The 19,383-nt window shown below is 39.5% G+C and overlaps 1 protein-coding gene across 1 annotated transcript; it reads right to left on the bottom strand.

Moving 5' to 3' along the window:
• Positions 1 to 1,496: 1,496 nt before the first annotated feature.
• Positions 1,497 to 17,572, bottom strand: LOC307172355 (leukocyte elastase inhibitor-like). Its single transcript, XM_079894668.1, has 8 exons — positions 17,420 to 17,572; positions 16,995 to 17,171; positions 4,117 to 4,188; positions 3,797 to 3,937; positions 3,593 to 3,710; positions 3,229 to 3,371; positions 2,962 to 3,129; positions 1,497 to 2,849 (listed from the first exon to the last, which is right to left on the bottom strand). Exons 2-8 carry the CDS (start codon positions 17,160 to 17,162, stop codon positions 2,445 to 2,447), a joined length of 1,215 nt encoding a protein of 404 aa, XP_079750794.1. The 5' UTR covers positions 17,163 to 17,171; positions 17,420 to 17,572; the 3' UTR covers positions 1,497 to 2,444.
• Positions 17,573 to 19,383: the final 1,811 nt, after the last annotated feature.

Consider the following 19,383-nt stretch of genomic DNA (forward strand, 5'->3'; position numbering starts at 1 on the left):
CATAAGGAATGGTAATAAAACAAGGTTTGCGTATATACAGAAATGGACTCTTCCCTGGCTCTATAGTGTTTACACAAGACAAACGTAGGCTAGTTGTTGTACACTGCATATAGGGTCTGTATACATTAACACAAGTGAATTAGCCTTGCTTTAATAATTAATAAGCCTCCATCAGTGCTCTCTTGACCTACAGTCAAGCATCACTGCTGGATATTAAAGGCCAGCTGGGAAACACTGGATCTGGGTAATACTGAGAGATACTGAGAGACACATACATGAAGACAAAGACTCATTATGTGACACGTGGGTCTTTCACAGGAACACTGTGTTCTGTACATTCTGTTCTACATGTCAAGCACAGAGAAACACGGACCGCGAACACACGTGATCAAAAAGAGCTCTGACGCCATCTGCCGGTGATGACGTGTGATCGAACGCCGCACGAGACGCTCAAATGCCATTGCATTCGATGACAACAAATTCACACTAATTTCAAAAGAAAGATAAAGCGAGCGTTTATACTTTTCAGTTAAACAATGAAACAATAAATGCAGAGCTCAAAATAAAGACATATTTGTGGATCTCAGACATTAGTGTTTTTTTTTTTTTTTTATGTAATGCAGTGACTTTTAAAGTAAGACATTTTAAATGACCTTTTGAAACCACTGTTTAGGGGACTCCGGGGATAGTTGTCACACTTTTTTTTACTCCTCCAGTCAATATTTCTGTTTTTTTTTTTTATTATTATTTTTTTTTATAGACAAACTCTAAAAACTCTTGACAAGTTTTGTTATTCTTTACTAAAACTAAAAATGAAATTACTTTGGGTGGTTAAAATAAAAATGAAATAAAATATAAATATTAGATGAAAAACATAAAATTAAGAAATGTTTATTTATACATTTAACTTAATACGTTTCTAAATTACTGAAAAATTGAAATAAAAATAAAGGCTAAATTGAAATATTTGGGAAACTCCCCCAAATAAAATCAACAAAGCTCATAACAAAATTACTAAACTTAAAATAAAATTGAAATAAGCTTAATTTTAATTATTAAATAGGCTATAATATTAAATATATTAATTATTATTATTATTATAAAACAACACTGGTCTTGACTACATAAACATGATTGAACATTATTGTCACATTATATGGACTATATATAGGCTTTTGTTACAAGGTCATCTGATTCTAGATCAGTCTGAGTGGTATAAGTCTTCAAATAGATTATTTTTAGTTTTGAGTTCATCTTTGAGTTTGGTTTATATTTAATTGCCATATTTACTCATCTTTTTGTTACAATCATAAAAATTAACTTATTTTAGTAATTTAAATGGTAGATTAATTTCCTCTCTTTCCATGTTGTCCTCCTCAACACCTTTTCAGAAACCAGTTTTCTTTGACTTTCGTTGGCACCAGTTTGACCACAGTTAATTTGTAACAGCGGTTTATAATAAAAAAATTACAATAAAAACTCAAACAAAGCAGGTTTTATTGAAGAATTGGAAAGATTTATTAATTTATGTTGAATATACTGTTACAGTGAATGCATACACGTAATATGTAGTCTCATAAATGATTCTACATGTAAACTGATAGATTTGATTACATGTACAGTAGCATGAAGAGACCCGTCCAAAACCTCAACCTGAATGAGACTCAGGACAACTGCAATGATTTTCATTTCTTCAATCATAAACACATAAACGTTTCCCAGAACTCTCTGCCTGGACTCATCCCCCATGATTGCTGTCAGCTGTGTATTATTAACCTTGTAAACTCCGTCTATATAAGTCCGGTTAATTCATTTCTAAGTCTTGTATGTGTCACAACTGCATTTCTGAGCGCTTCTGAAAAGACCCTGCCCTGGTTTCTATTTGGATTGTTTGCCTGTGTTTTGACCTTTTGCCGGTTTTGGATTATGTCTTTTGATTAGTGAGGGGAGAAATGCAATTAACTAATCATCTAATACCGTTTAATATTCAGTCTGTGTATAATATGTGTTCTTTTATCAATTTTCAGGGCTTGTTTTGTTTGTTCAATGGGGTTCAGCTAAACGGAGACTATTAACTACTATTATTCCTTTTAATTATACAAATACCTCATTAAAACTTTTGCAAATGTATAAAGCTCATTAGAGATCAGAAAAACGATAATAACCCTGATATAAAATGATTATGAATTAATGTATTTCAAATAATTATAATGCAGTTCCCAGTAGGATTAATTTGTGTTTGAAGCAAAATAATTTTTGTACAATTTTATACTATTATACTAAGTCTTTCTCCTGTAAATTGCAATAGGTATTGATCTGTTGGCACATATAAATGTTTCTTAAACCAAAATATGATTTGTAGTAGTTGTCCCGAGTCTCCTCTACTCATTTTAACCAGATCATCACCTAAACTAGCTGGAAGCGTCTCATGCAGCAGGACTCACTCATGGAGAGCAGAAGCGTCCATAAAACAAAATGCTCTTGGTTGGATTGTGTCGAATAAAGAAAAGGAAAGGATGGTCTGCGTTGAAGAACTGCGGTTTGATATAACACAAAACCCTCGAAACGACGCCAGTGGCTGCAGCCGCTTCGGTTCCTTCCTCGTTGACTTCAACAAAGGCTTTATGGATCACCTTTGACACCACCAGGTCGTTGTTGGAGGACATGCCTGAAAGATTCACCTTTTTCTCATCAAAAACATCCTCCATTCCCATGCTGATCAGAAGACTCTTCATGTCGTAGGTTTCCTCCATCTTGAATCTGGGCAGAGACACTTCAACCTCTTTTTTACGCATGTCTTCTGGTTTGGTCCATTCCATGAGCTTCTCGTAGGTCAGTGCCTTTTCAAGCTGGATAATAAGAGAGACATGTCAGATGAATAGTTGAAATAGTCAAAATGAAAACTGCTCCACAAGTAAACATCTGGCTGGTCACGGCTGGCTAATTAAGCATTTAAATCACCTTCTGAAGGCCAGTGGTGTCGTCTTCCATCTCGTTAGGAAGGATGATCAACATACTGAGATTATTCCCGTCATACGGCAGCTCCAGAACCTGACTGTTGATCTCTGAGATGAAGGCCAGAGGAAACTGCGCCTTTTGATGCATCATCTTCACTGGTTTAGTTTGATTCTGCCAAACATTAATGGAAACACATTATAACCCCTCATATTTCATCATGACTGTTACAAATATTAGTAAAATAATATAAAAAAGAGCATGAAATCTCACCTTGTTCAGCTTAAACTGCCCATCTCTGGTGGATTCCTTTGGGAATTTCTTCTCCCAGTTTCCCATGAAGTAGATGGCGTTCACCAAAACCAGTTTCGTCATCCCATCGATGGCTCCCTGTGGCACCAAGTCCTTGATCTTCTCTAAAATACAAATGGACATTGTTCACTTTGAGCAGTGATTTGAACGGGTTGGTTTGATATTGTTACTATAAAGCTCAACTCAAGAACCCATGAAGCCAAACATGGCCCTTGATAAGACATTTTTGCTGAATCTAAAGTGCTGCAAAAAACATGAAATAACTTTTACTTGTAAGAGTGTAAAGTAAGTTTGAAATTGAGAATAAGTTTATGCTGAATTTCACCTTGTGTTTTTGTCTCCACCCATTTGTTGATGTTGACACGAGCAGCCTCTGATTGGTTCTTGAAGTCCACCTTCTCCAGTCCGGCTTCATAGTAGCTTTTTGCGTCATCGAGGAATTTCTGTAATACAGCAAACCGATTGAGGTGGAAGTGATATTAGAGTTGAGAACATTTCCAGAACCTCCAGTGAATAAACCAAGTCTTACCTCAACAAACTGGTAGGATTGCTCTCCGTAGAGGCGGTTGGCGAGACTCAACACATACGGGACTCCTGGTTTGTTCAGATCACTCATGAACTTGCTGAAGCTGGAATGAATTTGGTCCTCAGGTTTTTCCTCTGGACATTTCTGTTTGCATCAACAATATCAGATTTAATCAGTTGAATCAGACGAACCCAAAGGATACATGCATCTCTACAGTAAATACAGCTGTTCATGCAACAGAACCTTGACAGAATGTTGGCTAAAGTTCTGAGAACGTTCCCTGTTAACTGGGTTAGTGTTTGATGTAAATATTCATACGAAACCTTGAGTTCAGCAGGAGTCTGAGGATTCTGGGTTTGCTGCATCATTGGTGGTTCATTGTTAAAGCCCAGGACCTACACAGCATTGATATGGTAGAGTTAATAAAGATAACTTAAACATATATTGTGAATGCACTTCTCAAATGCTCATTAGAATAGTTTAAAATGTACTAGAAAAGACAATGAAGAACTGATGATGTCAAACACATTCTTTGTTGATTTTGGCCCTCAGGCCTTTGATAATTAAATGAGTGGAAAGAGTGATTAATTGCTGGCACTTTACTGTTTATGCCATGCCTGGAACTCAGTTTACATGTGGTGCGTCCAGAATCGAATACTTCCCTACGCCAAAAGAGTAAAGCAAGGCAAGTTTATTTATATAGCACATTTCATACACAATGGTAATTCAAAGTGCTTTACATAGAAGAAAATAAAATAATCAAAAGAAATAAGAATAATTAAAACAGTTTTGAATAAAAAATAAAATAAAATACAGTACAAATAGTCAGACGAACAGTGGCACAGTGCTCATTCAGTAAATGCACAGCTAAACAGAAGTGTTTTGAGTCTGGATTAGTATGCACTGTATTTGAAACACAGTTGGTGAAAAGTCCCCGGATGACCTACTACTACTTCCAAGGTTCTGAAGTGCGCATTCGATGGACACTTTACTATCCCATGAGGCCACGGGAGAGGATTTATGAATGGCAGTGAAGCGACGCAACTGATGCTGGTTGGTCACGTGACAGTAACAACATGGTGGATGTAGAACGTCCGAATTACACTCATAATACACATTCATACTTCATATAACACGCTTTTTAATGCCCGCAAAGTAAATTCAAATTCAAATGTATACATACTCAGACAGTTTGTGATTCAGATGCAGCTACAGATTAGATCTCGTTCAGGAAACAATTTCCCATTAGTGAAAGCATTTTTACATAATATAAAATGTAAACGCTATATACAGAAATGGGAAATAACGAAGTACAAATACTGTGTTACTTTACTTAAGTAGATTTTTCTGGTATCAGTTTACTTCACTATTTAAGTTTTTACTTGCACTCACATTTTTTACACAAATGTCTGTACTTTCTACTTATATTTTCAAACCTGGCTCATTACTTTAATTCTAATCTGTATTTGCTGACATGATCAATACTATTTCTTGTCATTGCGCGCCTTTTTCAACAGAAAACATGACTCCTCCATTGGTGTATAATTTTCTTGACTATCACGCACCACAGACGTAGGCTATAAGCTCCCACGGAGCAAGGCAGAAGACAACAAGAAGAATGATTAACGTTATGGATGAGACAGAGGGAGTTAGCGATGTCGACATGACTGAGACATTCCTGATCACGCACGGCCATATATGAGGGAGATTATGTAATTGTCTGTGTTAAAAAGGATTCCTGGCGAATGCATTGCTAATTGTGCGAACCTAAAAAGCACAAAATGCTGGCTTTCAAGAATTCGCTGTTGAATTTAAGAAAGCACTTAAAGGTTGTGTATGACAGATAATGCCCAGTTTTTGAAGCGATTCGCAGGGGTTCAGATTTAGGAGCGGCTAAGGATTTTTCCCTAAAGTTTTATTTCTCAGTGTTTGTATAAGGGATGTTGCCACATGTTGCTGGTGCTGATGAAACACATATTAATATTCAGTCTTTAGGACAAATTGTTTTGGCCAGTGAATAGGCCTGTGTCTGTTTCCCAGTAATGTCGCCAATTTGAGCATGTACTGATTTAAAGAAATACTTTTTCTTTTTTTATTATGGAAATGTGTAATCTGTTGTTAATTTCTCCAGTATTAAGTGGTCATCTGAAACCTGACAGGTTTAGTCAGATAGTTTCCATATGCTGCAAAACCGGTAAACCAGGTGAAGTGTAAATTATGCTTGCATTATAATTTTCTTTCTGTTTGTACTTAAATAGAATTTACAGTATAACTCGCCTCAATTTTGTCATTTTTAAAGCATCCAAAGAGAAGAGGCAGAATCACCCTACAATCTATGATGTGGCCTAGGGGACGGCACATAGTTTTTTTTTCATCAGCTTAGTCTTTTCTCTGCTTGTGTATTACATGGTGGTTGTTCAGCCTGGATACATTAATTTGCTAACAAAATTTTAAATGTAAGTTCTTTTGTATTAAAGCATCAATAGGATGTGAGGTCCAGTTACCACCAGCACAACACTAAAACAGATAGTAGTAGCCATTACTACCCATGCGTTTTTACTTTACCTTGAGTGAAAGGTTTGAGTCCTTAAATCTTTTTAAACATGAGTATCTGTACTTCTGCTTTAGTGAAGGATGTGTGCACTTTTGCCATCTCTGGCATTACAAATAGGATTACAAATTTAAGAATATGTTTAAGATCTGCCGATCCTGCTTCCTTACATAACATCACATGAAAAACTAAGGTGAACTACACTGTATTGGGCATTCAAGGTGAACATGATGGCATCGATTTACTGATTAGATTCAAAATAGTTTCCATTGAAGGGGTTTTGTTAGTCTTTGTTCTTCCTACTGAGAGTCAAACTATGTGTGAATGTAGTCTTAGATCTTGTGACCATGTGATGTTTATACAATTTTGGGGGTATCATTATCTTCAGTCGGGGGTAATTGCCTCAAATGTCTTTAGATGATTAGATTTAGTGGTCATCTCTAAGGCTGTGTGTAAGGTCAACACTTTCAAAGAATGTCAGCACCTTTAAGGACAGCCCACTGAATGCCTATAAGATACCAAGTAAAGTTCCCGACTTGATGACTGCAGCTACCGACAGCTCGTGTTCTCAATAAAGAATCCTGCTGAAGAAAGTCTCCTGGGGCCTCATTTATAAACGTTGCGTACGCACAAAAGAAGGCGTACGCCGCTCTCTACGCAATAATTGGTATTTATAAAAAGCAAACTTGACGGGAAAATGTGCGGTCCTTCACGCAAACTCTGACCCAGGCGTACGCACAAAAACGGGTGAAATGAGAAATGGCGAATCTGTCAGCAGATGGAAGAAACACGTGAAAGTGTGTGAAACTGTAGACCGTTGTGTAAAAGAAATCGCAATACTGCCTCTCATAAATAACATGAAGACTTCACAAAGCAAGTCTGACAATTAACAGCCTACAACACCCGTTTGATCGATCTGCAGTGTAAAACAAACAAAATCAAACGAAGATAAGGCCTACAACAGAAATGCAAATTAACACATTTGCAAAAAGAAGTGAAATATGTTCTGCAATAATATTGGCATGTTATGCAATTAATCCTCTGGCGATGGAGCGCTAGACGCATTTTTGCATCGACTTTGATGTCCGACCATTTCTTTTTTATTTCGGCCACGGTCCGAGGTTGTGAGGCTGCAGCATTAACGGCGTCTGCAACCTTTTGCCACTCAAGTGACTTTTTGGCATTAGTAATACTGTGCCCTCCAAACAACATTTTACTCCTCTTTTCCACCTCGCTAACGATCATTTCTACTTCACATCATTGAGTGAAGTTACGTTTCTTGATTTTCCTCTCTGTGTTTGCCATGATTTCGCAATCGATGAATATTAACTTTGTGGGCGTTTCACAGACTATTTATGGGCAACTATGGGTGTGACATGAAGCCACAAAAGCTGCGCTACATTTAGAATTAGGATGTGCGTGCGCACGGTTTTATAAATCCGAATATTTTTGTTACGCACGTCCTATGTTTCATCCGTACGCCACTTCTGACGCAAATCCTACGCAAAGTTTTATAAATGAGGCGCTGCTAAGTTTCCAACACTATAGGCTATCTAAATATAATATCAACAAACAACACGATTAATTAACCTTGAGAGCTGTAATAGTAGCCTAAAAACGTGCTAAACGTTTACGATAGAGTCATTAAAGGGATACTTCAGGATTTAGCATTAAGCTTTGTATCAGTAGAAAACCTGTAGTATTTTCGAATTACCATGCTTTCCACCCTCATATCCCCCTGAGACAAGAGATTTATGTATTTTTTGTCTGGAAAAAATCCTCCGATGACGCAAAAATCGTCATTTTGCGTCATCGGAGGAGTTTCTGGCCAGAGGCTAAAGACTACAGCCAGTAGAAGGCGTTGTTCCGCATGTTTTCAGCCCGCCCATAGAGGGTTGGATCTCACTCACATAATGTACACAGTGTCAGCCGTCTTTCTTTGGAAGCTAAGCTTGCAGGCTCTTGTTCTGTGGAGAAAGCTGAATAGTAGGAGAAAGCTGAGTAAGTAGGGGTTACCATCCTCCTTTTCCCGGACTTGTCCGGCGGGCGAGATTGTTCAAAATGTCCGGGATTCGGCTTTTGCGTTCTGCTGTCGCCATTCATTGTTTACATGCACACCTCTTGTTTCAATCTAACTGAATTCATTCCGATTGGTGAATCTGAATGTAGTGTTTACATGAATGCTAAACAAGTGATCGGTTGATGTGCGTTTTACCATTGCTAAGAAAATTCCCGCTCCTCCGTGAGAGATGTGAGACCCGGCGCGTCTCAGTAATGACGCCACCGGCCTCGCGCCGTTCTCCCGCGGCCTCAGCCCAAGCGTGCCGCACAAGCCCTGAAAAGTGAAGCCAAAACGTCTCGATCGCCCCCCGGTGACTGGTCCTAGTATAGGTCATAAGCCCCGCCTCCCCGTGTTATTCAACGGGACGCGAGACCAACTAAACAATTAAATTACACTTCAAATATCTTTTTCCAAAGGTGGTTTCTTTCATTTGCTGTCGTTTTTATCACGCTGATGTAAGTTCAAGTGTCTGTTTAAAAAATAAGTTGGTTTTTAGTTAGTTACGTGATGCGGTGGTGTAACGTCATGATTGACAGCTGTGATTGATTCTCCGAGAGAAGTAGTCACTGAAGCACCAACGGACATTTTTTTCGGGATCTTCGGAGGACTGAGGTGATTGTATTTACTTTATTTTAATAAGCCTCTTGTCGTACTGCAATAAATTTTTAAAAAAGTGTGCAGAATGCACTTTCCCTGAGGCGAGTGAGGGCGGAGCGTTGATTTCGCGGTGTTACGTGTGGGTATAATATTGAACCGTTAGTGTGTGTGATTTATTTCCTTTGAGTTCGTAGGTGGAGTTTTGAGAAGGGATTTTCTCTGCACCGCGGAAGTGAAGTGACGTCATGAAAGTTCCTGCTATTTAAGCCGTGATGGTGTTGATGGGTCTCTCTCTCTCGCTCTCTCCGCCTCTCTCGCCAGCTGGGGGTTTCTCGGCTTGCGGCGAGCTCACTCTCGCTTCGCCTCGCCATGCTGGAGCGATCCTTATGATTGTGTTTTTGATTCTATTTTATTCTTTAAAACCAGGTAGTGGTGTTATTTTCTCAGTACACTTTTTGTTATTTATTTAGTACAGAGAAGGTAAGCAGTTGCCCGGAAGATTCACCCGTTACAGTTATTTTCGGGAGCTAGGTAAGATCTCTCCTGGAACAATAGGTGTAGCTAAGGGTTCCAGTTTTCTTGTAGCTGCCCTACCTGTGTTGTTGATTTGATTATTGTTGGTCCATCTCTTGAGGTGCTTATTATCCTCTCATTAAAACTTATGGCGTTGTTGACGTCAGAAATGTTACCCAATCGTCTGTGATTTTTGTTCGGTCCTTTTCTTTTGTGTGTTTTTAAAAGAGCCAAAATTAGATTAAGGGCCGTAACATATTTGGGGGCTCGTCCGGGATTGAATTTTGTGTGGCTTTGTTTGATCTTTTTGATCTGCTCACACTTTGTATTTGTTACTTGAGTAACTTTGAGTAACTTTGTTTAAATCACAGTCGATTGGTGTGAATTTTCTCGTGTAGTGCTCGTTAATTTTTTTCCTTATAATAACCGGACGTTTAATTCTGATCATGTTTGAATTAGCGAACTTTGTGGCAAAACCGACGTAAGTTGAGCTGCTTCAAATAAACAGAGTAGATCTGATGAAAGTTGCTGCTCATTTTAAAGTCAGTTTTCGTAAGACTTCAACTAAATGCGAACTTCAGATGTTGCTTATTGATTCATTGCATGAACAGGGCGTTTTTGGTGATGAGGAAAAGATGACGGATTATCCTGAATCAGTTGAGGGTAGTTCCGAGGAGCTTGCGATGCGGATTAAGAAATTGGAGCTGCAAGCTAAAGAGCACGATATAGTTTTGTTGAGGGAGAGAGAAGAATGGGAGCGTGAGAAAGAGAGAACGAGAGATCGTGAGAGACATGAACTTGAACTGAAAAGGCTTGAAGTAGAACAAGTGTGCCGTTTCAAAGAGATGGAGTTGAGATCTCGCAAAAGGGGTGTGTCAGATACTTCTGATTTCGACGTGAGTCGTAATATTCGTATGGTTCCTCCTTTTCGAGAACAAGAGGTAGATACGTTTTTTTGCTCTTTTTGAACGCGTCGCTGTTAACATTAAATGGCCGAAAACATTTTGGCCCATGTTGTTGCAGTGTGTTTTTGTGGGTAAAGCACAGGAAGTTTTCTCCTCTTTGTCAGTTGCAGATTCTCTTGATTATGATCAAGTGAAGACATCCGTTCTCAGAGTGTATGAACTAGTCCCCGAGGTTTATCGTCAGAAATTTCGTAATCTACGGAAAACTGACGAGGCTTACGTTGAGTTCGATCGGGAGAAAGAGTCACTGTTTGATCGTTGGTGTGCTTCCATGAAAGTGAAAACTTTTGAAGAGCTCCGTGAACTGATTATTTTAGAGGAATTTAAAAACTGCTTACCAGAGCGCGTTGTAATCTATCTAAATGAGCAAAAAACTTCTAAATGTTCTGCTGCTGCTACTTTGGCTGACGAATATGTGCTTACACATAAGAATGTGTTTAGCGTTGCACCGAAGTTACCATCAGCTAGTAACAGTCCTCGGTCTTCTCAGCGTAATTTTGAACGTTCTCTACCTGTTGATAAAGTGACGGTGAGTCCTGATAAGTCCGTGTTCTCACCTGTTTGTTTCTATTGTAAGAAACGTGGACACATTATTTCTGAGTGCAATGTGCTCAAAAAGAAAAAAAGTGTTCCTAAACCTGTAGGTTTATTGATGACGTCCACGCCACAAGTGGAAGGACTTGGGTTGTTGGCTACGGAAGCTGACATGTGTGAAGATGAGGGGTATGTGCCGTTCATGATGGACGGATTTGTATCTCTGACAGGTAATGCTTTACGCAAACCAGTCAGGATACTTCGTGACACAGGGGCTGCTCAGAGTTTTATTCTGGAAGGAATACTGCCGTTGTCTGATGAGAGCTCTATTGGTTCAAGTGTCTTAGTACAGGGTTTTGAGATGGGCTTCGTGAAGGTACCTTTGCACGAGATTGAAATTGAATCTTCACTTTTTGTTGGCCGCATTGTTGTTGGAGTGCGACCGTGTCTTCCCGTTCGAGATGTCACATTTATTTTAGGGAATGACTTGGCGGGAGGAAAAGTTTTTGCCAGCCCTGAGGTAACTGATGTTCCTCTTCTCTGTCCTACTGCTGATGCATTAGCTCAGAAATATCCTGAGATTTTTCCCTCATGTGCTGTTACTTGCGCTATGACTCAGAGACTGAAAGATAAAAGCCTTAGTGAATCAGAAAGTGAGTGTAAGTTTGACCTGAGTGATACGTTCCTTTCTAATTCTGATCCTTGTGAAGTCAAGTGTTCAGATCTTGTCAGGGCCGGAGTGGGGCCACTTTTCAGCCCGGGAGTTTCAGGCCCAAAACCGGCCCACTTTTTCCATGGTGGAATTCCAAATTAGCACTTTTTCTAAATTGGATAAATGAAGCAACAGTTCAGCTCTTACTATTGTGTAGTTTGTATTAATAACAAATAATGTAAAGGTTAAATAATAATTCACTTACACTTTATAAGCAATTGCGACTTTATTTCACACAATTCTGACTCTATATCTTGCAGTTCTGACTTTATAAGCAACTGCAACTTTATTTCACGCAGTTCTGACTTTATATATTGCAATTCTGACTTTATAAGAAGCAATTGCGACTTTATTTCACACAATTCTGACATTATATCTCGCAATTCTGACTTTATAACACACAATTGCGACTTTATATCACAATTCTGACTCAATATCTTGCAGTTCTGACTTTTTATGCAATTGCGACTTTATTTCACGCAGTTCTGACTTTATATCTTGCAATTCTGACTGTATAAGAAGCAATTGTGACTTTATTTCACACAATTCTGAATTTGTATCTCGCAATTCTGACTTTATAACACACAATTGCGACTTTATATCACGCAATTCTGACTTTATATCTCTCATTCTGACTTTATAACATGCAATTGCGACTTTATTTCACGCAATTTTGACTTTATATCTCGCAATTCTGACTTTATAACACGCAATTGCGACTTTATTTCACGAAATTCTGACTTTATATCTCGCAATTCTGACTTTATAACACGCAATTGCGACTTTATTTCACGCAATTTTGACTTTATATCTCGCAATTCTGAGAAATAAAGTCAGAATTGCGAGATGTAAACTCGCAATTGTGAGATTAAAAAGTCGCAATTATCTTTTAAAATGTTTTATTCTGTGGCGGAAACAAAGCTTCCATACCTCCTGGCCTCTTCCTCCCATCCATCCTCTCTGACGTGTACCGTTACGGTAGGGCCGGCCCAGCTATCGGTAGGCGCTGTCGGTGCCGCGGTAGCCTACCTGAGAAAACGTTTTGGAAAAGACGGACTATGGACCCAACCAACTCTATAGGAGGGGAGGGGAGAACTCCCTCACATGGTACAACCCATGCAGAGGCTGCGCGCTGCGGTGTCAGAATGCGAAACGTGTGTAGCCTATGTAACTAACGTGACATTGAAATGTGAAAAAAAAAAAAAAAAAAAAAAAAAAAAAAAACATTTCCTCGACCGGCCCAAAAGTGAAGCGGCCCACCGGGAATTCTCCCGATTCTCCCGATTACCCACTCCGGGCCTGGATCTTGTTGACGGTTCAGATCTTGCCGTTAATAAATTAGATGAACATTTTATGGGGCCTAATAAATTGTCTCTGTCCCGCGAGCAGCTTATTGTTGAACAGAGGAAAGATGAGAAATTGTCGTCCCTCTTTGAAGCTGTTGTTCCTGTTGAGCAACTCGAGCATGTATCGCAAGGATACTTTGTGGAAGATGGGGTGTTGCTGAGGAAGTGGAGACCACCTACTGCATCTGCTGATGATGAGTGGCAAGTAGTTAGGCAGATAATAGTTCCCTCCTCGTATCGCTCCGAAATTTTGAGTCTTGCGCATGATGGTACATTTGCTGGTCACTTAGGAGTGAACAAAATGTATGATCGCATACTTCGAAATTTTTTTTGGCCAGGCTTGAAAACTGATGTAGCAAGTTATTGCCGAAGTTGTCACGTGTGCCAAATGACGGGAAAACCGAACCAGAATATTTCACCTGCTCCGTTACATCCAATTCCAGCTATCGGTGAGCCATTTGAGCGTGTGATGATTGATTGTGTCGGTCCCTTGCCTCGCATGAAGTCGGGAAATCAATACTTGCTTACCATCATGTGCACGTCAACGCGTTTTTCCAGAGGCAATTCCTCTGCGTAAAATTACTGCACCAGTGATTGTAAGATCACTTATAAAATTTTTCTCACTGTTTGGTCTTCCGCGTACTATTCAGTCTGACCAAGGTACGAATTTTATGTCCCGTGTGTTTAAGCAAGCTCTGAGTCAATTGCATATCCAACACTGCACGTCAAGTTGTTACCATCCAGAAAGTCAGGGAGCACTCGAAAGGTTCCACCAGACTTTAAAATCAATGTTGCGTGCGTTCTGTCTTGAATTTCAAAAAGATTGGGACGAAGGAGTACCTATGGTTATGTTCGCAGTGAGGGAGGTAGTGCAGGAGTCGTTGGGCTTTAGTCCGGCTGAGTTAGTGTTCGGGCATACTGTCCGTGGCCCACTGAAGTTGATTAAAGATCATTGGACTAGTGATACAACTCCAAACAACATTCTTGACTATGTCTCAGAATTTCGTTTCAAGTTGCGCCGCGCATGTGAGTTGGCCAAAGCGAACTTGGAGATGTCACAGCACGAATGAAAAAGCGTTTTGATCGTCATGCTAGACTTCGTAGCTTCGCTCCTGGTGACAAGGTGTTAGTGTTGATGCCAGTGCCTGGGTCTGCATTGCAGGCTCGTTATTATGGTCCCTATCAAGTGAAAGAGAAGGTGAGTGAGCTTGACTATGTTATTTCGACGACAGACAGAAGAAAAAAAACTCGTCTATGTCACATTAACATGCTTAAGCCGTACTTTGAGAGTCCGCCAGATTTGTCTGGACGGAATTCGGCTGTGTTAACTGTTTCACTCACAGACTTTCCGGTGACCGGAGAACAGGCGCTGTCCAGTGCTGATGTACCTGAAGTTGAAGCGCTGTCCAGACCTGAAGCCCTGATCCGCCCATTGTGTTCTGCTGTATCGGACAGCGGTGATGATTCCACTTTTGAGGAGGATGTAGAGTTTCCTTCCACAGAACTGGTTGCGGGAAGACTGAAAAATTCTGAGATGATCCAAACCTTAGACTCGCATCTTTCGCATTTGACCGTTGCTGAACGAGCTGACGTAACTAATATTATTCGGACGTACAGTAATTTGTTCTCTGATGTTCCATCTCGTACTTCGTTAATAGAGCATGATATCGATATTGGTGACTCGTTGCCTATCAAACAGCACGCATATCGGGTAAGTCCTGAAAAGAGAATTCTGTTGCAAAATGAGGTGACCTTCATGCTTGAAAATGACATCGCAGAGCAAAGCTTTAGTCCTTAGAGCTCACCTTGTTTGCCGGTTAAAAAACCTGACCGTACGTTTCGTTTTTGTACTGATTTTAGACGCGTTAATGCTGTGACCAAACCAGATAGTTATCCATTGCCTCGTATGGAAGATTGCGTGGATCATGTCGGAAATGCTGTGTTCGTTACGAAAATCGATCTGCTTAAAGGATACTGGCAGGTGCCCTCGTCAGATCGCACAAAAGAAATCAGTGCGTTCGTGACACCAGATCATTTCCTCCATTATAACGTAATGGCCTTCGGTTTACGAAACGCCCCGGCAACCTTTCAGAGATTGGTTAATCGTGTCTTCGAAGGCATGCATAACGTTGAAGCATATTTGGATGATTTGGTCATTTACAGCGCGTCTTGGTCAGAACATGTGGAACAACTCAATGTGCTGTTCAGTCGTTTGTCTCGAGCTAACCTTACGGTTAATTTAGCGAAGTGCGAATTCGGTCGAGCTACGGTCATTTATTTGGGAAAGATTGTTGGTGGTGGTCAGGTTAGACCTGTTGAGTCTAAGGTCGAGTCTATCACTCATTTTCCCGTGCCCAACACACGTCGCGAGCTCCGTCGATTTTTGGGTATGGTAGGGTACTACAGAAATTTTTGTACGAATTTTTCTGTTGTTGCTTCGCCCTTAACCGACCTTCTTAGTCCTAAGGTTCCATTTAAATGGTCTGAGATTTGCCAATCGAGTTTTGAGAAAATCAAAGCACTTCTAGTCAATTCTCCTATTTTGTCCGCTCCTGATTTTTCTATTCCGTTTCGTCTTGCTGTTGATGCAAGTGACACCGGTGCAGGAGCTGTTCTCCTTCAATTAGACCCGGCTGGTGTTGAGCATCCCGTTTGCTACTTTTCATGCAAATTTAATAAACATCAGCGAGGTTATTCCACTATTGAGAAGGAGGCGCTCGCCCTTGTCCTTGCTATTCAACATTTCGATGTTTATGTCGGTTCTGTTTCGCACCCACTAATTGTTTACACGGATCACAATCCCCTGATTTTCATTAATCGAATGAAAAATAATAATCAACGTCTGATGCGTTGGAGTTTGTTTTTACAGACTTTTGAGCTGGACATTCGTCACATTCGGGGTAAGGATAACGTGATTGCTGACGCTTTATCTCGTATTTGAATTAATTGTAGTTCACTCTGAGGTAAGATCCTTTCATTCCTACAATTAATCATTTAAGGGTGAGGGTGTTACGTGTGGGTATAATATTGAACCGTTAGTGTGTGTGATTTATTTCCTTTGAGTTCGTAGGTGGAGTTTTGAGAAGGGATTTTCTCTGCACCGCGGAAGTGAAGTGACGTCATGAGAGTTCCTGCTATTTAAGCCGTGATGGTGTTGATGGGTCTCTCTCTCTCCGCCTCTCTCGCCTGATTGCCAGCTGGGGGTTTCTCGGCTTGCGGCGAGCTCACTCTCGCTTTGTGTCAGCGCCATATCGGGACTCTGGCGGCTTCAGTTCTCATCAATGGAAGAGAGCGAAGGGGCGTCGTCCATCTTTTTTTACAGTCTATGCCTCAGCCTCGTCCTGCTCGCCACAGTAAACATAATGAATGAATGGCGACTGTAGAACGCAAAAGCCGATCTCTAAATCCCTGGCAAACTCATCACGTAGGCTAGCCTTGTTGTTTGTTTTCAACTGCGCTCCCTTACCGGTAGGCGTGGCCTCCTAAGGCAGCGAAGCAAGTGCATTCTGGGAGTTGTTGTCTTTCATCCACATAAGCCAAAAATACATTTTCTGGCTTTTCTCAGTCTAGAAAGCTCCAAATTCAAAAATTTCTTCACATGTCTTCTACTTAAATGACCTATTTTAAATACACATTCATCTTCCCAGAGGTGAAGTATCCCTTTAACAAGAGGAAGAATAAGAAAAAGAAGGGTAGAAAAAAGGCCTTTTATATATAAATGATGACCATTTTTTTATGTTAAAATCCTATTAACATCATAAGTGCACCCCAGCAAACATTATAAAACGATGAAACAAAACAGTTCATGACCCCTTTAAAATCTGGAATGCATGCAAAGGCTTGAGTCACTTCCTGGTCCCTCTGTCTCAGTCTTCTCTCTCATCACCTTCTTTAAAGTATATTGTGTGACTGTGAGATCACCTTAATCATCTGATCTGCTGTGTTTCCTCTTGCACCGAGCGACACCATGGCCAGAGCCGAGGAGATGCTGACAGGAGAGAAGAACACATTTCCTGATGCGTTTCCTCCGCTGATCTCCTTGAACAGGTTGATGGAGAACTGTGTGTTTGCTGCAGTCAAAGACTCCATTTTCACAAGCTAGAAAGTAAGAGAGAGATGACCAGCATAACAATGTGAAAATCCCAAACAGAGCATTGCTCAGTTCAGTTGTCCTTTCCTATGTAAACCACATCACATGCTTGTCTAAGAAAAAATAAATCCATGCATTATCTTTCATATGACAGTACAGCACTAGAACAGCAGTTTTTGCATCATTTTCATCATTACATGAATTATTTACACATACAGAACTGTAATGTAAAAAATCTGTTCTATTCAAGCACTACCTAGAGTTTTTTTAGCAGGAACGATGATGTTTCCAGATGTGTCAGAGGAGAAAGAATGATCTGCTGAGTCACTAAGTTTCATTCTTAGAAACGTTGCCTCGCCCTGAAGAGCCCATCCTCTAAACCAATCCATCCCATGGTCTCGGGTTACTCAACCATGAGGGAATGAGAGGAGATGTGTGTGACGTCACTGTCGGCCGGAGTGACTACGGTTACGCCCACTGAGTGGCAAAAGACTAAGTAGTAGCATTGGTTTTCAGCGTGAATGCCGCGAAAAACACACACAACATATCTAAAATGGGAAAGAGCTTTGAGATTGACTGTACAAATAGATTTGACAAAGAAATCTGAGATGTATTTATACAGACTATCGAAAGCTACAGCAAAGAGAAGCAAATGAATTGCTGCAATTCACAGAAATAATGACTCAAGGCAGCGAAACGTGGATTTGCAGTTGTCATTTTGTGTCAATATGTTGACTTTTGGGGTAAAATCATAGGCTACCCTATATATTGTATTGTTATTTGTATTGACAAATCATCAATTAAATATTTACCAAACTTATGTTTTGCATAATTTTATGTTTTTAAATAAACACTGCAAACTATAAAAGTTTTAGGGCTGGACGATATGACGATATATAATATTGATATAAGTGATCACCTGGATTTAGACCTTCCTATATTGTCTTTATATAAAGCGTTCACAGGCAAATTTACTTTTTGTATTTTCCTGGCGTCGAAATCTCCAGTAGCAGTTTTAACACTAACATGACGCACAGAATCCAATGTCACTATGCGTATTGGCACATTCGATCTTCATTGCATGTGCCAGTGGTAGTGGCATGTGTTGGCATGCGCGTTTCCATTACAGATTTGCGCAAAACTTTTGCGTTTTTTTTCTAAATGTCGACAAAAACTATTGACTTTTGACCAACCGTCTTGATTTGCATTGCGAGAAGCTGGCTGCATCCTTGTCATTTATGACTTATAACAAAAACAAAACAATGTCTAAAAGATGCTATGTGACAAGGTGTACAGCAAACAAGCTAAAAAACCCAGAAATAAGTTTTTATAAGCTGTCGACCCCAAAAAATGAGCGTTTAAGACCGGACATAAAAATGAAAACAGGCTGGAACGAATTGTGGGATCCTGAGTGACGCTTATTCAACTTCAAATAAAAGCGTTTACTTTTCATTTAAAAAAATAAATAAATAAAGACGCATTTGTGGTTCTCAGACATTAGTGTTTTTTTTTTGTTTGTTTGTTTTTTTATCTATGCAGTGACTAAGTAAGACATTTTAAATGACCTTCTGGAACCACGTGTTGGGGACACTGGGGCTAGCTGTCACTTTTTCTTTTTACTCCAGTGATCATTTCTGTTTAAAAATCTTTGTGTGTGTGTGTGTGTACAAACTCTAAACTCTTAGTGTTGTTATTCTCAACTAAAACTAAAAATGTAATTACTTTGGGTAGTTAAAATAAAGATGAAATAAAATATATAGGCTATATCGAGAGCTTGGAGCCAGAGGGGCGTAAGTGGCTTTTGACAAACTTTACAGGATGACCACACTTCAATCACCTGTATTATTAACCTTAAACCACAAACATTGTAACCACAGGCATACTTACATGAATTAGTATTTAAGTAATAAACTTCTGGCATATTAACACAATGAACATGTTCTAAAACATTTTAAAATAAAAAAAATATGGCAAAAACGTCAGACAATAATTGGTCAAAAGGGGAATTGATTGAATAATTAACACTTGAATAACACTTGAAAAAGTAATTAATTTTCATTTAACTCATTAATTAATTAATTTATTTATTTTTCATTTCACTTTTCCATTCTGGGCATCTGCTGAACAGTACAGACTGTAATAAAAGTCACTGAACTTGCTAAACACACTTCTGATTGGCAATTCATGAGTTGTTCAATTTATTTCATTACATTTTTTCAA

Source organism: Squalius cephalus, assembly GCF_949319135.1.
Source record: "Squalius cephalus genome assembly, chromosome: 15".
NCBI lineage: Eukaryota > Metazoa > Chordata > Actinopteri > Cypriniformes > Leuciscidae > Squalius > Squalius cephalus.